Source organism: Pararge aegeria, chromosome 20 (assembly GCF_905163445.1).
Source record: "Pararge aegeria chromosome 20, ilParAegt1.1, whole genome shotgun sequence".
NCBI lineage: Eukaryota > Metazoa > Arthropoda > Insecta > Lepidoptera > Nymphalidae > Pararge > Pararge aegeria.
The window spans coordinates 12737619-12760613 of record NC_053199.1 but is presented as its reverse complement, the minus strand read 5'-3'; the positions used below and the strand labels follow the sequence as shown (position 1 = coordinate 12760613).

General features: G+C 37.2%; 1 protein-coding gene across 3 annotated transcripts in view; it reads right to left on the bottom strand.

Annotated features, from left to right (window-relative positions):
* The window catches only part of LOC120632683 (furin-like protease 2), a 357244-nt gene that overhangs the window by 5522 nt on the left and 328727 nt on the right, over positions 1–22995 (bottom strand). For 2 of the 3 annotated variants that reach the window (XM_039902645.1, XM_039902647.1), the window contains 8 exons: positions 7002–7178; positions 6144–6278; positions 5627–5934; positions 3742–5538; positions 3414–3647; positions 2970–3128; positions 2302–2441; positions 1417–1672 (listed from right to left, as the gene is read on the bottom strand). In XM_039902645.1, coding sequence (XP_039758579.1) covers positions 1417–1672; positions 2302–2441; positions 2970–3128; positions 3414–3647; positions 3742–5538; positions 5627–5934; positions 6144–6278; positions 7002–7178 — 3206 coding nt within the window. The remainder of the gene's footprint in view (positions 1–1416; positions 1673–2301; positions 2442–2969; positions 3129–3413; positions 3648–3741; positions 5539–5626; positions 5935–6143; positions 6279–7001; positions 7179–22995) is intronic. The other variant, XM_039902648.1, reaches the window with a different exon arrangement.

The window sequence follows — 22995 nt, the reverse complement described above, 5'->3', positions numbered from 1 at the left end:
CGCGCTAACCTTAGGAAGTATTAGTTTGAAGACCTCAGTGGCGCATTAGTTTGCACCTTGGGCTTATAAGCGGACGATTTGGTTCCACTACCGGCAGGGAGAATTTGAAAAATTTCTAAATACTGAATTTTCTCTGGTCTGGTCTAGTGGCAGGCTTCGGCCATGCCTAGGTACCACCCTACTGACAAATACGTACCGCTTGCGCCGCTACGTTACGACAAAGCGTTCGCCTCGGATGTTCTGTAGGATTAGGGTTATTATGGGTAATAGCCTCTAAGAATTTAGCTCGCTACCATTTCAAACTGAAGCATAAGCTCAAACCATAGCTTACCACCATGTAAGATTGCAGTCAAAAACTAACTTGAAGAGGAATTAAAAAAAAAAATAGTACCACAATAAAAGTAAGCAGTAATTCTCATAGAAAATAACCAATTATTAATTTTTAATATTTTCCGTCTATTCCGTGTAACCACACCAGTATGCGTGAAAACGCTGTGAAAGCACGACGCTTACATAAATTATTTATAACAAAAATACCTTTTATCAATCTTTTTTATCCAGCTAAGGGAACTATAGAAAGTTCGAGAGCTACGTAAATTTCTAACATATCGTCATGCGCACGAAGTTTCATTGTTGACTTTCAAATTATCCTGAATACAGGTGCTCGACACAAAGTCTAACAACTGCCTTGAATAAATCTATTTACGAGCGGCGCTGGAGAACTTTTACGTACGTTGGTCCGTTCAAATAATTCACAGTAAAGCCCACACGCTATTTTGAAAAATAAGTGGAAATAAATTAATTGGTATAGTCAATTTTTTTGTTACTTGTCTTATTATGCAAACAATGTTTTATAAGTTTTATATAAAATAGGTATATATTTTATATAACGCACTCGTTTTAGAGAAAATAGGGTAAACATTAATAAAACAACGTTGAAACAAGATAAGTTATTTGAATCCTCTGAATCGCGGCGAACTATAGGTTTGACGCGATTCTCCAATAAATCGCTGCAAGTACATTAAGAGCTGAGCCTTTGAAGTAGCCGAAGCCACAAATTATTCAAACGATCAAACTATATTCAAGTGTATGTGCCTACAACTAGTTGGTCTTAAACTAGTGGCAAAAACGATGGCCCTTGGGGTTTTAATGAGAACTCAGGACACAAAGTCTCGTCTGTCTAAGGAATAGAACAGCTACTTTTGATTACAGATCATAAGGTCGAAGTTGCTTAAAAACATCGTGAGGAACCTGCCATAAAGTTTTTCATAATGTTCTCAAAGGCGCGTGAATCCGCACTTGGCAAGCGTGGTGAACTATGGTCTCAATCCGTCTCATTCTGAGAGTAGACCCGTGCCTTGTACTTTAGCCGGTAATGATGATTTCAGATAACGACTAAAACATAATTCGACTTACTTATCAAGCCTCAAAGGCCTGGAGCATCCAGTGCAACTATTCTGGCCAGGTCCGGAGCACGTTCGACAGGAGCCATCACAAGCGTGACAAGTTTCATTGCTGAGGTCCAAGTATTGTGAGCCAAGGCATTCCATACAAAGCCCGCCGTCTAACATGAACCGCGGGGGGCATGACGTGCAGTGTAGAGGGCCAGAGCCGTTGCACTCGCGGCAGTAGTGGTGGCAATGACGACAGCCGTCATCGGTTTGGTAGAAACCTGTTCATTAAGTCATAAAAAGATTCAACTTTCACTGCACTTATGTAACGGTGAAACAATAATAAATGAATGGTCCGAATTCGGATTACAACCTTAAGTTATCACCCGATGGTAAGCAATGATGCAGCCTAAGGGAGATGCACTTGCGTTAAAGGTGTCTATTCACTTGGTTGAATTTACGCATCTTATAGATGGTGTCGAAAAAAAAAGCCCGAAGGGTATTTCACATCATTGCAGCAAAAAAGGAGAAAGCATAATGTATCTTTATTTTAAAAGAAGTTTTTATGTTTATTGACAGAAACATCTTTCGCACTTCCAACAAAGAGAAAAAGTTCTTTAATTTTGAATCTAATATCATAATATTATTATGTTCCCTTCACAGCAGATAGTGTCCAGTCATATTCAACAGAGAAACTGCCAGGAACATCTCCATTTTTCAAATGATATTTCCATCTAATTTACTTTAAAACCCTTAAACTACTACACAAATTTATTATTTTTTTGCGCCTATGTACTACTCTATAATTATTCTTTACAAATACCCAATTATCGCGTTCACAGTGCTAACGTGGCCATTTTACTTGTATTTATCTTAAATACTGCAAATAATAAGTGATTTAATAAAGTACCTTGAGGACACTCGGGATGGCACTCCCCAGCAGCTAACTTCCATCCGCTTGGACATGAACCGCACTGGTCGCGTCTAGGTCCAATGCATGTTCGACACGAGATGTAGCATTTAGAACATATGCTACGATCAGCGTAATATCTGTAAAATTAATCTGTGATGTAGAATTTTGACTTTTCATCAAGAGACTATTTTTAGTTTTGGTTCGCGATCATTGTAACGCCCGGCCCCCGTTAATAATCAATCTTATCCAAAATCTTACGATGGCAGATTGAATTTAGTAGTGCTTATCTACAGGGAAGAGTAGGAAAAGGTATAACCTACATAATTCAATCTGTCATCGAGAAATTAGGGATTACGTGCATAAATATTTTTTTTAATTCACCTGGCTTCTTAATCCATCTTTAGACTAATACGCTAAACAGAAAGTCACAGTTGCATCCTTGCATACGATAGAAAATATAAGAATTATCAAATATTAATGAATCTAATTAATATCAATTATCAATACATAAAAACTAGCACCACTATAAATAAAAAGTGTTATGTATTGGTTTCCAAACAGGATATCAAGTAGGTGGTAGAAAATTGGTGGATGAAAAATGCTAAGAACCAAGAGTGAACGAGTTAGGGAATACTTTTTGCTTAAATATAAATGTAGAAACTTACCCAGCAGCGCATGTTGCTCTACATGCTCCAGACTGTAACCTTAAAGAGTCTGAACAAGAAGTACAGTTGAGTCGTGACACACAAGTTGCACAGCCATGCAAACATCGCGTACACCTGCCTGCTTCAGGATAGTAACCACGGCTGCATTCTGTCACACATCTTAAAAAAAGAAAGTTCTTTAGCCATAAAAACGACCAGGTCATGCGTTATTACAAATTATAGCCGAGAAAACCAATTTTCATACTAATTTGGCAATATAATAGAACAATATGCTACTGACTCGACAAGTAATGTATGCAGTGAGATTATATCTGTCATCTGTTTTTCACTAATCGCACATACATTTTTGTCACTAAAATTGTATAATGACATAGAAATATACAAGATTTAAGTAGCAAAATTATAAACGAGCAAAAATAGCCATTAACGATAAAATATACGTACTTATGATTTTGTAACAAATAGGGCGATGGACAGGTAAGGCAATTCGCTTCAGTTTCACCATAGCAAGATTCACAGTCAGTGTGGCAGTTGTTACAATTGCTGCCATCAGAAAATTCTGTAGCGGTACATCGATCACTGCCAACGGCTTCACATTTACCCTTCTTGTTCAATTCCCAGTTAGAGTTGCACGACAAACAGAACGTGGCCAAGCAAGTTGAACAACCAAGTGGGCATCTATAAATAAAAGATTATTTTTTAAGTAGGATTAGATTCAACTATACACAGCGAATTTTCGCTTTAAATATATGCAATGCATTTTAAAACTTACTTCATACACTCTTTCCTTTTCTTATCAGCATAATATCCACTGGGACACGTGTTTACGCAGCTTCCATCATGCATATAGCTGGAGGTATGACAAGTGACACACTGTTTCTCGCCAGATCCACTGCACGAATCGCACGTTGTGTGACACTTCGCACAAGTATAATCATCAGTCTCATAAGTTGAAGGCGGGCACGAAGCCGAACAAGTTCCATTAAAAAGTACCAAGTGATGTTCACAAGATGTGCACAGGTGAGCTCTTTCTGAACACGTAGAACAATGTGAGGCACAAGGTCGGCAAGTAGATGAATCGCTATCTTCCCAATATCCATCAGGACATTGCTGTGTGCACACCCCTAAATCCCCTACTAAAAGGTACGATGGCGCACAAGTTAAACAGGAGTCTTGTCCGGCCCCAATACAAGTTTCACAGTATTCGTGACAAGGCCAGCATACTCCACCTTGGTTCGCATAGCTTCTTGGAGGGCAACGAGACACACAGGTATCGTCGAGTCGGTAATGTTTACAGGATATACACTGTGTGGGTCCACTTCCATAACATCCTTGAGAATCGCATTCAGGGTCACATTCATGCATGACGCGTTTATCATTACTATCAGCGAGGACATTCTCCCCATGCGGTGAAGGGATGTTATGTCCATCTAGTTGGGCTATTGCCTTTTCCGGATCTGATCCGGCGGCAAATAAAGTAGGAAAGTTCTGGTAATTAGTAAACGCGTCAGTATTGTAAAAAGAATCCCCGACAGAATCGTAGCCGTCAGCAGCGGTTGGGAAACTAAAAGGTGGTGCTAATGCAGATGGCTTTTTAGAACGTAATCTGACAGGGTTTGATAAGGTACCGTAGAATATTAATTGCCACTTCTTCAGGATACCTGGTTGGTTGACATGTCTATTACCTGCATTGACAATTTGTAGAGTCCACCTACCTTCAGCTCGTTCACCCCAGAAGTGAACGCTTAAGAATGGCCAATCATCAAAATTAGAACTAACGACGTCTCGAGGCCTTTCAAATAATAAAGTTGAAGTCGTTTGCATAGGAGAAGTTAGAAGGATACGGAGATTTCCCCTAGGAAAGAATCTAAGTGATATTTTACACTGAACATGTTCTAAATAGCGCACTTCATTTACAGTTCCGCTACATCCGTTAACATCCATATGAACACTTAGAGTATACCCATAAGTGGGATCTATCTGCTTATCTTCGTTGATTTCTTGAGACTTACAAATATGTTGAGGAGGAACTGTTACCCATTGTTCAGCTAAACTAACCATTTCTGAAGCATCCATTAAACCATAACCGAATTTGTGACTGACTTTTCTTTTAACACCGTTGACTATCCAACCATTTTCTTTTTCTAGGGGTTGCGAGCGTGAAGTTAATACTACTAAATACTGCATATCTCTCCAGGTCAGGTCTGGATTGGCTTCTAATGCAAGGGCACAAATACCGGCAGCTAATGGAGCAGAGGCGGAAGTTCCTGTGTGTTCTACTGTACAGATATGATCTGCTCTTAATCTCCCATCCATATCAACAGTAGCCACGCTCTTATCGTGTCCAGGAGTACCTGAACTGTAGGTGCTGGCCAAAGTTGATGAACACTCTTCTAGGTACCATGGCTTATAGCCCCCTTGTGTAGCGCTTGATATTGATAAGGTAAATATACTGTTTGTGTATCCATCACAATTGCATGAATCAGTGTGCCTACCACCGTTTCCTGATGCCCAAACAAATATACTTCCTTTACCACGTCTACCACTGGTTACTCCATAAATAAATGCCCTAAAATAGAAGAAAAGTATGAGTAAATTGAAATATGTTATGACTTATAACCAAACAAAGATTTATTCTTATTAAAGATAGTTTTTACCTTCTCGCTAATGGTCCTGGACCGTCGACTGTTTTTCCATCGTCCTCTGGGCCCCACGATGCACTATATATGTCAATATGGTCAGGGTTAAGACCCAGAGCTCTAGCTTCAACGGCGTCATTAACAACTCCGTCTAACATTCTAACACCACCGATACTAGCATTATAGGCTACTCCAACACCACAATACTGATTGTAAGCAACCCCGGCAACTTCTCCTGCACATCGTGTTCCATGTTTATTGTCACCGTTATCTTGAGGCATTGGATCGTCGTCATTGCCGTTTATGTCAGTGGATGCTTGCGGGTCCTACAAAGAGCAAAACAGAAGTGTCGACATTTTTACTACTAATATGTTGTACAAATATGTTTTTAAATCTAACAATGTTTGGTTGAATGCAATTATTAAGACAATTGCTTAAAATATAAGTAGTTTATTTGAAGTTTAAATATAAATTAATAAAATTTATTGAAAAGCGCATTTTTTTGTAGTAAATACTTTTGGAATTGTTTACTCACATAGTTTTGCGCAAGGTCGGGATGATTTGTTTGAATACCATCGTCGAGTATGGATACAACAACACCTTTGCCCGTGTAACCCTTTTGCCATGCTGGTGATACATTCATGTCAAGTCCATCTTTGGCACCACCATTCTGTGTAAAAATAAACACAAGATTCAAAACAAGATTTTTATAAATTAACGTAATATTTCATACGAATTTAACTTTTTAACTGATAGTTTTATAGCTTATGTTTTATGGTTTCATCTATTATGTGAAAAGCCTGCCTGTCCCATTCTGATCCACTTAGTGCACATACATACAGTAGTCTCCGTACTTTATGGCCATTTTGAAAAATTAACTTTCGCGCAGTTCGGAGCGTTAAAAAGATTATTCTGCATATTTCAGTGCGGCAAAAATGATTGAAGACTACTGTATATGTTAGCTTGGGAGTGATTATGTAAAGGCAAATAAATCAGCATTTTAGTTTTTAAACATAGTTGAATTTAATTCATTTATAATCGCAAAATCTATAAAACCAATTATATTTATAACATTCATTTAAATTCTTAAGGCCTTATTCACCAATTTCTGACAAGTGTCGAAAAATCTTAATGTAAGTTTTGCCAGTTTCTTACTTGAGCTCAAGTGACAAATAAAAGATTTTTAAAAAGCTATCCGACACTAAATAAAAGGTTAACCACCTTGTAATGATCTCAGATAGCTTATTAACAGGCCCTAAGTTAATTTGAAATGGAGCAGCTATGCAACTTAACGTAATATATGTATATATGTAGTTATAATGTTAATGTTTTATGTTTGTGATTAGTCTTGTCTAATCGAGGTTAATACAAACATATAAACATAGAAACTCACACGTACCAAATACCATTGCTCTTTAAACAATGGGTCTGGAAAAAATGGTGAGGGTGAAATGGCTCGATGCCGAGCTCTGTGCGGGGACAATCTTCGAGAGATTTGTGATAACAATGAGTCCTGATTATAATCCCGTTTGACTCTCCGCTTCTCCCGTTGCTGCTCGAACCATTTGACCTGTGAACAAATGTAATTATTAATTTTCTACTCCAGAGAAAGACTAAAAAACAGCAGCGTTGCTAGAAGGGTATGAGATTAAATAAACCATTCACAAATATTTCGTCTCTAAATATAAATTTACTTAGAAACAGAATTAAATCGTCTTGATAAATGTTAGTGAACATAACAAATCGAGGGCAACAGCACTTGTCATAATCAAAGGGCAAGGAGTCAAATCAATTTAGTAGTCGGAGGCATCTCAATTCTATAAATACCTCCCAAAATCTGTTAAGTTATGTGCGTTTTAAGAAATTAAAATATCACTTGCTTCAACAGGAGGACAATATCGTGGGGAAACCTGCATGGCTGACAGTCCACCAATCCGCACTGGGCCAGCGTGGTGGACTACGGCCTTAACCCCTTCTCACTGTAGGAGGAGACCCGTGCCCTGTAGTGGGCCAGTAATGGGTTGATAAGATGACGTTGATGTTTTCTATCCATATTGTGATTACGTTATTAATGGTCGACACCAAGTACCCAGAGTGCTGAATTCACCATTAAAGCCTACCTTCTTAAGCAGGTATAAAACATTGCCACCTTTTTATTCCCCTCGCCTTTTTGAAGCCTTTTTATTTCGTATTCAAAACCCGTTGCACTCTTGCAAGAGAGCTCTCTTTCATATTCATAACCATGTATTTCATCCATAGGTGGATTATTCATAATGTATTGCGTACTTCGCGGTTGCTTTCTGTTAAAGAAGGAATTTTTAAGTTCAAAAGAATTTAGCATTAGTAGGACGTAATGCTATTTTTAGACACTGAGAGGGTTCGAGGGAAATTCCATTTGTAGCGATGACTTTAATGTGATGCGACGTAGCTCAACAACATGGGTTTTTTGTATAACCTTGTATCACATCTGGGCAGGTTTTTGTAATATACACATATCATTCCATAGTGTAAAACAAAATCACTGCCCCGGTCATTCACTGCACCATCTCACAATTACACCCCTGATTAAATCCCCTGACAGGGGATCTAATTAACGTGTCCACCTGCCAAAGCACGGGAACATGGGATAGGAGAAGTTTACCCCCGTTTATTATTGCAAATATATTATTTGGATATTATTTCCACTTGTGCGCTGGTGATCTGAGAGTTGATACAGCTATGGGAGAAGATAAATGTTTATCTTTTTCTCTGCCCATGCTAGCCGCGCTGGAGACAATTATATCCCCGGGAAAGGGTAAAAAATAATCTTTTCCGACTAGTGCTGCTTTATCGGTGCGTTTGCGTTAGTGTGTGTGTAAGTGTGTGTGTAAGTGTGTGTGTAAGTGTGTGTGTAAGTGTGTGTGTAAGTGTGTGTGTAAGTGTGTGTGTGATAATTTTTTGTTAGTTTAATTGCACCCAATAGCCTCTAAAGTACTAAGCCCGAAGCAGCGAAATATTGCCCATAAAATTAACTACGTGGCGTGCGCTGACAAAACTATTGATGATACATAAAAAGTAGGTAGGTACTATTAAAAAAAAACTCATCATTACCCAAAAAAAAACCGCGAGGGAATATATCTCACTATCATAATTAAATCGCAATATCAGCTTTTGTGTTTTAAAATAAAAAATAAAATAAGTGTATTATATTAGTAGCGCAGTAATATTAAGTGCTGATCTAACCTAAAATTTTCTATTATCAATTATTTCTTTCATTAATAAATTATAATAAAAGTTTTACTTCAATCGCACGCAAAGGTTGCACGCACACACTTTTTTTTTGCTGCTGCTACTGCTCACATCTCTCTAAAAAACTGTCTCTACCGGATGCTTTAGAAACAAAAACAAACGTGGACGAAGTCGCGGACAACATAGTTGACTTGATTTTAAACATAATAACACAGCTTATCAATCTTTTGTATCAAATAGCGGCGAGACGTAGCTTAACGTTAGCGTAACGAGATATTTGATTACAGAGCTGGTAATAGCTAAGCTTGATTGGAACAACATGTCTAACACGAAATGACACGCTATGGATGTTTCATCGTTATTTTAAAACGATGCTGTGCATTCATTGGACAGAATATTTTATTAGAAAATAAAATAAATCGAATAATGTTACATTTCTAGTTTTTAATAAAAAAAATAGTGACAGAATAATAGTAGTATTATATATACTAATTATATTACGAGTTATTTTCATAACCGAGACTGTAATAGAAAGGCCTAACTGGAATGTATGTATGACACGACATGACACGCTCTGGATATATTCGGTGGATTTGATTAAAAAGATGCGGCATTTTTATTCGGCTGAATTAACACAATAAAATGAACGGAGTGTTTTAGTTTAGAAATAATGAGAAATAATATTTGTGGTGTCTGGTGTTTGTGTGGTTTATGTATTAGTATGTATATGTTTGAAACAGTTAGTTATTGGTAAGTTTTAAACAGTGTACCCCACATTTTCGTTTTTCTTTTTAGTTTTCCTAATCCTAAGGTTACCTGACAGAGATCGCTACTTAGCGATAAGGCCGCCTTTTGTATCCTACTAAATTCTTTAAGTGTTTTTTTTTCTTTTATGTTATGATAACCAAAACGTCTGGCTAGCGTGGTGATAATGGGGCAACCCTTGAGGCCTTAAGACCAGCAGTGGACTGTTAAAGGCTATTAATGATGATATTTACAAACTAAAAAATTATTGAGAGAAAGGTTTTTTGACTAATTTTTAAAATTAAAATAGTGACAGGTCATAGAATAAGATTAATGCACCGATATATTGTTTATTGTTTTTGTTTATAAATTGCTACATGCGCATACATCAGAGACATGACGCCCCCCGCCGGGGCATTGCAATAAATTTTGTCGAAATTATTTTTATTTCTTTACTTAATTTAAATTTTATATCCAAATTAAAAATTATTATTACAATTGATTTAAATATTAAAATATGACAACTTAAAACATAAGAATAATTTCAATTTACAATAATTATAGAATTAGGAATTAATGTCACACTATTATTATTAATTGATAATTAATAATTAAGATATCATGTAATTGAGGTCTTAGCATCATATTAAAAAAGGTCTTCTTCGTCATAAAAACAATTTTGAATAAGCCTATGTTTCAGATTTCGCTTAAATATCGTTTCTTTCCTTACTTCTGTAATATACTTTGGGATTTTGTTGTAAATCATTATAGACCTAAAATAAGGACCTCGGCCAGACATTTTCAATTTATATTGTGGTAGTATTAGTCTGTGTCTTGTATAAATAGTGATGCGTCCTTACAAATAGGGCGAATTCCATGATATAAATTGAGGGCAAAGTTAACATTTTATTCTTGAGAAAATGCGGTTTACAGCTATCGCGAGGTTGGACGTTCCCTAAAATACGATGGCATTTTTTTTGCAGGATGAATATCTCCCCGGCGTTGGTACTTTCTCCCCAGGGGATTATCCCGTAGCGGAACCATGAATAGGCGTATGCGTAGTAGGCAGACAAAGCAGTTTCGTAGTTTGCCTTGAGGACGCTAAGAGCATATAAGAATATTATATTAACCAGAGAAAAGATAACCTTAAATGAACATATGTCTAACGCGGAATGACCATGACTCGTTGTCCATTTATTTTGCTATATATCAATAGCCTATAGCAGTGGATTGTTACAGGCTATTGATATTACTAACACAATAAAAATAGAACCACAGAGGTTCAGTCTAAATTTTGAACATAAAAATTGTGTCAGGACATAGAATAATATTAATGCACCGATATATTATCCAGAGACGGTAAAAGATAAGCTTTAATGGTATCTATGTCTAATGCGGGATAACTATGACACGCTGTCAATTTATTTTGCTATATATTATCAATAGCCTATTGATAATAATCAATAGCCTGATGATATTATTATTAACACAATAAAAATAGGACCGCAAAGGTTCGGTCTAAATTTTTAACATAAAAATAGTGAAATATTAGCGCAACGATATATTTTCCAGAGCAGGTAATAGATAAGCTTAATTGGAATACATGTCAGACACAGCATGACACGATGTGGATGTGTTCGGCGGATTCGATTAAAACGATGCGGCGCATTTACCCGGCGCAATATTAACACAATAAAAACAATGCAGAGTTTGTTTAAATAGTTTAAACTTAAAAAAAAGAGACAAGCCATAGATTAATATTAGCGCCGCGAAATGGTTTTATAAAAGGGACGGTAATAGCTAAGCTTAATAGGAATTCATGTCTGACACGTCATGACACGCTGTGAATGTTTTCGGCGGATTTGATTAAAACGATGCGGCGTATATTTTGGTATGCGAATTTCGTTAACCAAATAAAAATTGCTATTTGACTAGTTTTTAATTTGTGTAGGTACGGATTGGTCGTTACAGCGAGTTCAAGTCTTTTTTTATTAAACATTGTTTAGATTTCTCGTTGTATTTTAGGGTATGATTTTTCGCAAACGATATGCAGATGTCACATAAGTTATGATATCGTTTGCGAAAGGTGCAGAAGTCATTTGTGGGATTGAGTATACGCTTTTATAATATGATTCCTAAGGTAATTTTGGACCTACCAATGCATAAGTTTAAAGAATGTGTTAAAACACATTTATTACAGCGAGGTTACCGCTTTCATCTCTCACAAGATAGAAAAAAAATGTTAAAATGTAAAATGTAAATTTTTAATGTTCGAAAAGAGCAACTGCTGAGTTTCTTGCCGGCTTCTTCTCGGTAGAATCTGTCTTCCGAACCGGTGGTAGAGTCACTACACACAGACAGACTTGACGTTTCAAAAGTGCTTATATTACGCCTACTTAAAATAAATGAATTTTGAATTTTGAATATCTAGTAAAAGATAAAGTTTACTGTCTCTTTTGGCACTTTTTCTGGGCTAGTTGCGAGAAAACATAAAATATTCTTCCACTATTAATAAAAAGAGGTGCTGAAGAAAAACTAACATATAAACAAAATCCGACCCGTGTCCGTCTGATAAGAAGGGATGACCTCGCCGTAAACTTTGCTTTCTCATGGCCGCTTTTAATAAAGACAACAAAAGGGTTCTACTATTTTCGCGTCCTCTGATTTGTTTGTCTCTGTTATGAAATCGAATGAGACTTTCTAGGCACGGACTTCAGCAATATATACGATTTAGGTACAGTGGGTAGGTTAGTATTTATTTTCTATCCGAAATTTGGTTCATTGTCTTTGTACTCTTTGTGAAGATGTTCTTGTTTCAGTTATTACTGATATATTTTATTGAATAAAGACTGGACCTCAACAGTGAACGTATAAATGAATTTTCAGTATATTAAAAATATACTGAAATAATTATATTTTTTATTCCACTACTAATTAGCCCTTGACTGCTATCTCACCTGATAAGACTAGTAAGTGATGATGCAGTCTAATACCGGGCTAATCTGTTATATTTAAACTAACCCTTAATCGGTGTCTACGCGAAATCGTAACGGACTGCTAAGCGGCACGTCTTTGTTGGTAGGGTGGTAACTAGCCACCGCCGAAGCGAAGAATTTTTGTACCATGCGCCAGGGAGGTTTTATATTAAGTGAGTGTTAGTCTACATCAGTGGCGTGCACTGGATTTCTTACCAGGGATGAATACGGCAGGAAAATTGCATAAAATGGAAAAACTCCTCCTCCTTTACGAGTTACTCGTATATATAAATTTGAGGGTAGGCAGTGCTTTTGCGCACGTATGAAGTGCACGCCACTGCGTGATTTACTGCTTTATAGGGTAACGGTATACTTCGTAGTTTGTACATTTTACTTGATATTGACTTAATAGTTGTTTAACAAGTCTTCAAGTAAAAATGTGTTTACGGGTTCCTTTGGTATATTCGCGGTACTTATTCAAATAAATATTGAACGGAAGGCGTCCTCGTCTTCGCCGTGGCAGCAAACAAATAAAACTGTACTTTCTATACAATGCAAAATAATCGTATTTTGAAAAGTATAAGAAATCATTTAACAATGAATGTCAATACGCCCACGTTTTTCCGATTTCGCATCGCCAACGCTTCCCGAACCGCTCCTATGTCAACTCACTTCTTTTTGGACAAAAGAAAATTGTTATTGTTGCAACAAAGTTGGGAGTTGTGTGCATTAAACTGTATAAGGGGACATTGTGTCCGAGTTTCCACAATGGCAGCAATAATATATGAGTTCAGAACTCCCTTAACTTCTGTATTCATGACATGGAATTTAAATAAAATTGTAGAAGTTGACGCAGTAGTGGTGCCACCAATCGCAATATTCGTATCGACGCCATTATAAAAGTATTCTTTCGTTCTTAAACCTATCCTACCTATTTGTAATGTATCGAGAAACTTGTGTTTTCTTTCAACTACAAGTTACCTCTTGCCTGCAACTTCACTTGGAGGTAAGCAATAATGCAGTCTAAGATGGTAGCGGGCTATCTGTAGGTGTGGCGACAAAAACCTCATCATCATCATATCAACCCGCTACTGGCCCAGTATAGGGCACGGGTTTCCTCCCATCATGAGAAGGGGTTAGGGGTTCCACGCTGGGCCATTGCGGGTCGGTGGACTCCACACACCTTTAATAACATTATGGAGAACTCTCAGGCATACAGGTTTCCTCACGATCCTTCACCGTTGAAGCAAGTGATATTTTAATTGCTAAAAACACACATAACTTTTTAGCAAAATTTTGAAGTGCGTTTTAGAATTCGAACTCGCCCCCGCGAAAATGAAGTCCCACCCACTGGGCTATAAATATAGGTTTCACTTTCTAAACACATGTAGATTCCCGTATAGCTGAATTACAAATGATGATTAAGGGTTAATCGGTGTTAATGTGACCTCACGTCCTGTGGCCATTCATTTCCAAATTTGTTTAACCAACACAAACTTGTAAGTAATTAGTAATCTCTCCGAAACTATTAGTCGGTTTAAAAAAACTTTTTTACCACTGATAGCAAAATTTAAGGAAGGTTTTAGACTATGCAAAATCCCTACTAACTTCAGGAGTCTAGCAACGGGTTGTCAATGTGACGCAGTGGGTCGTCGAATAAAAATTGTATTGGACAAATTTAGTTAACAGAAGTTTGACGCGCTTAAAGTAACTGGGACGTCTAGTTGGTACAAATAAACACCCCGAAATTTTAAGGGTTCAATTATATAGGTATACTGAGTAGGTACGTTTGTTTCCAAGCACCCACTTGTATGGCTCCCGTGGGATTCCCATACGCTATAACCATTGAATAGTAATCAAGTGTCTCATTTTCATCTGGAAGGGTCTAAATTGCGGTCTTATTGTTTTCCTTTCGGTTTTTTGACACACTTTATTCCTTTTTTTACTAACGTTAAACGATATATCTTTATTTTGGGATGATCTCTCGATTATGTAAAAAAAAATAAAGAAACAATAAACATATAAAGGATACAAAAAACAATAATATAAAAGAAATAAAAAAACTTGTGTGTACTTACTCGTATGTACTCGCGTTAGAAGTTATACTTCTTTGGCGGAAGAAAATAAAAATCTTTTCAAAAGTTTTATCTTTCGCCTTATTCTACGTTTGTAGAAAAAATTACACTAACAATAAAAACATACTATTTAATACATTGGAAGTTTTATGATAACGTATTATCAAGTAAAATAAAGTTTATTTAAATATCACAAAAAAAAATTCTACATAATGAAAGAGATGGACATAATAAACATTATTAAATTTGGAATACTAATAGACTCATTATCGGACAACCAAGTTTCACTAAACATTAAAATTTGAGATTTTTGTCCAATCGAATCAATTAAATCACCGGAATGAGCCTGAAGACTTCGACAATTGAAAGTGTACACTGTCAAACCTTATAGCTAACTCCAGGGTGTCGGTTTTTTGTGACGGTGTGCGCGCGCATTGTAAAAAATTACTCTCATACTTCCCTAACGTGCCAAAAGAAATATAACTTCAAAAAGGATTGCATATATATGTGTATTATATCGTGGCCCGCGTGGTGACGGTGGATCAGAACAAAGTGTTCACCATCCCTCGTCCTTCCGCGGGTATCATACGAGGCGACTAAGGGAATACAGCGGAGAACGGGCAGCGCCGTAATCATAGGCGAAACCTCCCTTTCTTCTTCTACTTTTGCTTGTAACCTCCCTTTACGAGAGGCCTTTAGTCCAGCGGTGGACTGCTATAGACTAGTGATAATTATGATGATGATATAGTTACTTATTTTGTTTTTGTATAATAACTTGACAGTTAGATTTAAGAGTATGCTAAAATAAATAAACATAAAATATATTTGGCATCCAAGTACTTGGAATTGGAAGTTCTTAAGGATAACTTGCGCTATTGAATAAATGGATTAATAAAAGGGGAACGATGTCGTGCGATCTCTGTCGCAAAATATATGGGTATATTGTGCGAAAGAGATAGCTATACATCGGCCGCCATCTATAAATCAATTCTATAATGGCGCGGCTTAAAATATTATAAATCTCAGCTATTTTTTGTGCATCGATATGCTATCTAACGGTCCTCGTAGGTACGGTGTTTGCCAAATGGACTTGGCTGCGGAAAGAACCCCGATAATTCTAAAACATTGTGTAATAACCGATGAGCCAATAGCGGGTGAGGCGGAGACCTTTAGTTTGATGTAGAGGAACTTCTCTTTCAGAATTTCATACGGCACTAAATCTTTTTCTCTATTTTATACCCGGTGCGGTCGCTAGTGCATATACCTTTCGTCGATCGCGCTTATTATCATTGACATGGCAAAATAATCGATACACCGAACCAATCCGTGTTGATGCAACGTGGTGGGTATAGATCCTAAATCCCTCTTTCCTTTGAGAAAGGAAGGCTGAGCTCAGCTGTCGGAGAACTGTAGCTGAGGATTATGCTTTCAATCGATTCGATTCGAATCGGCCGATTGGCGATTGGGCAGCGACCCTGCTTTCTGAGTCCAAGGCCGTGGGTTCGATTTCCACAAGTGGAAAATGTTTGTGTGACGAACATGAATGTATTTCAGTGTCTGGGTGTTCATAAGTACTATTTATATTTATGTATGTTCATAAAAAAATTCATCAGTCATCTTAGTACCCATAACACATTACACAAGCTACGCTTACTTTGGGGCTAGCTGGCGATGTGTGTTTTGTCGTAGTATATTTCTTTATTTATTTATTAATTTAATTATTTCAACGGAATTCAAATCTAAGGACTGTTTAACGTCTGAAACTAATAAGGATAGCACTACTAAATTCAATCTGCCATCTCAAGATTTTGGATAAGATCGATTATTAACAATTAGACATGAAACCGAAATCGAGCTAAGAATAGTTTCTCAAGTAACAATCATCAAAATTACTGCCATATGAAATTCTGAGAGAGAATTTTGTTGTCAATCAATTCTTAAAACCGAGGTTGATAACCTGTTCTTACCTCTGTGTATTAATACCTAAGGAACTAAGACTTCCCGCTCGCAAGTTCCTCGGAGATAAATTAACTGCTTCGAATACCTAGATAATAAAGGCTAAATCAAACAGCTCGATAATTTGCTTCGCCCCGATGTTCTCTATTTACACCGTGCTCGTTATTTACCTACTCGGATATAATGCTGGGATCTTAGGCTGAGTAAACAGTGGATGCAGTCTATATAGCAATTAATTGATCACGTTGAATGGAACTTATGTCTATGTGGATGGATGGATGGATGTGGACTTCTTGTCTTGAAACACGAACGCATCTATTTATACTAAGCAGAACACCAGTATTTTTGTAGTACAAAGTTTTTTTTTCTATCGTAATAATGGCCCCATTTCGTATCCCAGCACGCACCTCTAACTTTTCCAAGTTATGTGCGTTTTAATTGATTAAAATATAACGCTTCAACGGTGAAGGAAAACATAGTGAGGAAGCCGGCATGTCTGAAAGTTCACCATGATGTTCTCAAAGTTGTGTAGAGTCCACCAATCCCAACTGGGCCAGCATGATGGACTACGACCTTACAACCTTCTTGTTGGAGGAGACCCGTGCCCTATAGCCCACCTGTAGCTGTAGCTTTGCTACGAGATAAGCTAGCACGCAATCGAGGAGTCGATTACGAGCATGGAAATATTGGAACATCGGAGTGAAATGGATCATTTGCATTACTTTAAGTTCCAATTTGTCTATAATTCTTTAGCTCGGACTTTTGACAGAGCGTTAATAAAGTTTAAATCACGCAGCATTTGCGACTCTAAATAGTGTTCAATTAGGTCTATTTTACATTGACGATACCGAGTTTGATATACGAAAACGACTCCTCGATCGAATTCTCGAAATCTTGTACGAAGGCTATGGGTACTGATGGCAAATGAAAACCTATCAGCTATAAACAGAGCAACACATAGCAGGTTACTCTAAAGATAGTATTTATTTGTATCCTCAAACTACCTATGTGTTACCTATAAACTTGACAGATAACTTGTATCAATATAATTTTCATTTATTTTTGCACCGCATCGTTTTAATCAATCCCGCTGAACACATCCACATCGTGCCGTTTCAGACATGTGTTACATTTTAAGTTCAAAAATTTACCGACTCTTTTATTTAGTATCTTGATAAAGAAACCTTAAGTTGTAATTTACCATACCAATTGTAAGTTATAAACTAATCAAAAAACTTTTTTGTTCGTTTTAAATAGTTTTTTAGTTTATATTGTTTAGTTTTCTTATTGTAGTGGTAGATTTGTTTAACTTCTTTTTGCATCTTTAATTATAATTTGTAGGATTTAAATCGGTAACTTTGTAGTAAATGCTGTCTGTGCACACCTTTAAGTGGCTAGTCACACTGATTAGGAACAAAATATTTGTAACATTTTCTAAAAAAAAAACGTATTGTGAAGAAGCTGCATTGGTGTTTCTTTAATAAATTTAAAAAATAAAATTTTCGTTTTGATCGAATCCACCGAACTCGTCCACATCCACCGTCCACGTCGTGTCCGGTCGTGTCAGACATGTGTTCCAATTAAGCTTAGCAATTACCGGCTCTGTTATCAAATATCTCGTTGCGCTAACGCTAAGCTATGTCCCGCCGCTATTTGATATACGAGTAGATTACGCTCTGTTATTTTGTACCAAATCACGCTGCCGTGTCAAAGGGAAAAGCCTATAATCCGGATAGAGTAAAGTAATAACTATTCGATGTAGCGCTGATGACTTTGCTAATGCTCAGGGCTAATGGAATTAGTTGGTCAGTAAAAGACTATTTTATGTTTACGTTCTACGAGTATATTAATTAGACCGTTATATTAGCGCAGTCAACCGCAAAAATGAATAGCTTAGAGACATACGTAGCATTTATACGGTACGTAGTGACTATGTAGACTATGCCCTTCTATTGTTCTATGGACAGCTTCGATTCGGCAGCCGATTGGCGCAGTGGACAGCGATCGTGCGTTCTGATTCCAAGGCCGTGGTTTCGATTTTCACAAGTGAAAAATCGTTGTGTGATGAACGTGAATATTTTGTGTCTGGGTGTATATATGTATATTTTATAAGTATTTAGTCGTAAGAGGCGACTAAGCGACTATGTAAACAAGAGCGGGCAGCAGCGATCTCAGTGCTACTACCATCTACTGCGATCACCAACCCTGCCAAGCGTGGAGGTAATGGGCAAATCCTCTTTTAGTCCAGCTACTATTACAGTCCACTGACTGTAATAGTAGACTGTAATAGTGATGATGATATCTATTTATTTATAAAATAAAAGAAGAAGAAGAAGAAATACTTTTTGCACATAAACATCAAAATATACATAAAATATAGTATAAGCAAAAGAACAAGAATTGTAGGCATGCAAAGGCGACCTTATTGCTTCAAGCAATCTCTTACAGGCAACCTCTGGCAGAAGGAAAAGCTGCAAGAGAGCGGGATAGTGCAATTATACTCGTATATACATATATGTTCGAAAATAAATTAAAAAAGAAAGTATGTGTGTCAGCTCCGACGCACGACTGGAGTTAACTCCTTAATTACGATTGTCATACGCGAAAAGAGTTTATTTAACTGAAAAAAGATTAATACCATATGAAAGGGTAAATTAACAAATTAATGAAAATAACTAACAAAATATGGTTATGAAAAAGATAATTATGTCACAAATATCTTTTATGTACAATAATAAATAGTACATAAAAAATTATTTAACTATGCTAAATAATAACTTTTCGAAAGAAAATTTTATAAAAACATTATTATAATCAAGAAATATTGTTGATTATTCAGATAAAAAGACAAAGACAAAAATGGACAAAATTGATTAAAAAGATAAAAAGACAAAGACAAAAATGCCCATCGAATTGTTTATTAGAAATATCTAGACTTCTTTCTGTTGTAGCCCCGCCGATAAGACGTGCTGCCAGCAATTCGATACCCCAAAAAGTTAGCCCGCTAAGATATTAGACTGCACATAATCTATAGCCGATACGCCGAACGTCGTGAACATGGCCTGACCTACACCACCAGCAGGCCGATTCCATGAAGTCAGGTTCTGGCACTTCCTTCGTACTAGCTCTTAAAGCACATTACCGGGGAAGTACAGCTTTCCCGTGAACCCTACCCGTGTAAGGAGACGCTGTCTCAAGGCCCGTACAATCCGTGTATATTAAATTATTATCATGTCTGTCAATAAACGCCCACTGCTGGACGTAAGTCTTTTATAGGGAGTTTCACATACCACGGTCGCTTGGGTCCAGCGGCTCCGTGCAACTCGCTTGATGTAATCTGACCACCTGAACGGGGGTCTATCAACGCAGTGTTTAACAATGTGAGGTCGCCATTCCGGCACCTTGGGACCCCAACGTCCATCGGTTCATCGAGCTATATGCCCCGCCAATTGCGACTTCAGCTTCGCGTCTCGATGAGCTTTTTTTTTTTTTTAAATTATATATACTAGATAGGCTTGCGCTTGACAACTAAATGAATGTAAAGCAATTATGCGGTCTAAGTTGGGGCGCGTTTACCTAGAAAGTACCTATTCACTCTTGCCTTCAAGGCATTCATTCAAGTTGTATGAATCAGGTAACACCGAAGCCGGAAGAGCAAGAGAGCGGAGGGTTCCAAACCTTAGCGGTACGTATCAGAAACGTAAACCGCTTCGTAGATGTACATCTACGGTTTACGTTTCTGATACTCTGACTCTTCTACGGATCTCCTAATTCCTGAATGATCTCGTGAAGATATTCCGAGCGTAACTCTCTCCAGAGCCTCCTTATGAGACCCGTAGTGAGACCAAATAAACAGATGTTTTTATTTAATAGACATTTTTATCTGCAATTTTCTCTCCCCTCGCGGCCTCGTCTGAAACACTCCTTGTCTGTGGAACTAATAAAAGCTAGGGGCGTGTCGTTAGCCTCTCTGATGTTGATCAGCGACCTCCTACATCATAAACAGTCCCTATTAACCCCGTTACGGTGCTTACTGCTTCATAATGAGTCGCTCCGTGACCTGCGGCTTAATTCACATTTCTTTCATGCGTGAAACACACTTGTACATTGAATCCGTTTTTCTATACTCATACGGAGAAAGGTCGACTGTTGTAAAGATTTTGTGTTATAAAAGCACCACTTAAAAAGTTTATAATTTTTATATATATTTTTACGCAAGAGCTGGATAATTGCCGCTGCTATTGCTGCTTTAGTATAGTGGTTAGTAGGTTCATCTATGGATCACAAGGTTCTTGGTTTAATTCCCGAGTTATCTTGAGACTTCTAGAGGATTTTTTTCTGTTAAATATTACAAACTAACTCGGAGTTGACGCTGTCCGCTCCCCTTCCTCGCAGAGCACGTTAAGCTCTCGGTTCCGATTATTGTCGCTGCAAAAAGCAACCCTGCTTTCTGAGTCCAAGGTCGTGGGTTCGATTCCCACAACTGGAAAATGTTTGTGTGAATTGAACATGAATGTTTTTCAGTGTCTGGGTGTTTATATTAATATTATAAGTATTTTTGTGTATTATATTCATAAAAAAAATATTCATTAGCTATCTTAGTACCCATAACACAAGCTACGCTTACTTTGTAGCTAGATGGCGATGCGTGTATTGTCGTAGAAAAAAACAGCGTGTTGGGTTTATGTTTTATAGCCATGTCCTCATGTCCCCAGCAGTGTGAACTCAGCTCAGCTTTTACACAATACACGTATGTTTGAAATAGTGTAAAAACTAACAACTCTAATTCAAGTTACAGATAGATCTGTCTTTCTTAAACCGAGTAGAGTATCACGTGAAACTGAATCTTTAATAGAGAAAGCTCGCGTACCATCGCACCATTATGAAAATAGAGCTACCAACTAAAACTATGAACTGCAATGTCGGTTTTATATTGTAAACTTTATTACTAAAAGCGCTATTAAAGCTGTATAATGGCAGAAAGCGACGCACATAAGCGCTAAGCCCTTAAAATTCTCTTTTAACATTTTGTTCTTCGCTCTGTGCTCCATAGCTTTATTATATACTCTTATGTTTAATGTATAGACATTACACATATTAGAGTAGGTACTGCCAATAAGTAACGCCTTATCCACAGCGCCAAAATCATAAGGTATACGGTTCAGGCGATGCCTAAGTTTAGTGTAAACGGGCATACAATTTAAAACTCATTAAATAAATATAGTTTTGTTACTGGGGCTTTTCACTCTTTTTTTTTTCTTTTTTCATTCCACTACCAGTTGGTTGACTGCAATCTCGGTCGAGTCGAGCTAAGTTAGGGAGTATGGTAGTCATACCCCTAATCAGTTTCTACGCGACAGCGCACCGGAACACTAGATCGCTTAGCGGCACGTTTTTGTTTTTGTCGGTAGGGTGGTAACTAGCCACGGCCGAAGTCTCCCAACAGACCGCTCCTAATTGTTTTCAAAAATATGCTTTTAAATACAATTAAAAAAAAATTTTGGTAACATTTTGAAGCGTAGAAAATTTAAGGTTACAAAAGCACATGTCAATATAACCTTGTCATTGAACACTATAGAATGTCGCAATCATCAGATTTTTTTTTAACGAAGTCTCCCAACAGACCAGACCAGACAAAATTCAGAAATTATAAATTCTCAAATTGCCCTGCCAGGAATCGAACCCTTGTTTAAATTCAGAGCGCTCACAGTGGCGCTAGGGAGAATCGTCTTTTAACTATGACACTACACATAATGTAACATTATGTTGTAATTGCTTTAAAATGGCTCCGTTAGTTTACTCGCTCGATTGTTTCTAGGTTTCTATTAAGTTTTGTGTGCAATTAATAAACATGCCGTGTAAAAAACTTCGCTTGGAAAAAATAATAAACAGCCCCAATCAGTTGTGCTATTGGTGATTCCATAGCAGCTTTAACACAATAGATCCGCATATAACTCCGCTGTTTGTTGACTCGCTAGCGAGACCCCGAGGTGATGCGACTTTTTTCAACGTAAATCTGTTTAAACCCTTCAGTGCCCGGCCGCAGGACCTTCGCTTTATTAGCTTAGGACCCTATTACGTTCCGGTGTATAAGCACAAAGGGGCTTTATCACGAGCTCGGTGTGTGCAGTTGCGTACGTTTTTGTTGGGCTCTGTGACTAAGAAGGTCGAGTCTCTAGCTACTGTTATTACGTTTGATATTTTTTTGTCAGCTTTGCAAGAGCTTAAAACCTCATGTCTTCTTCTTTGCAAGGTTTTTTTTTTTAAATTGTGAATACACGTATCCGTAAAAGTCAATCCCTTCCCATATTTAAGTGTTGTCTTAAGACTCTGTCTTTGAGTGAAGTAATTTGAACAAATATCGTAATTAATGTGTATTATTTGTATTTTTCTTTTTAAATTATATAAT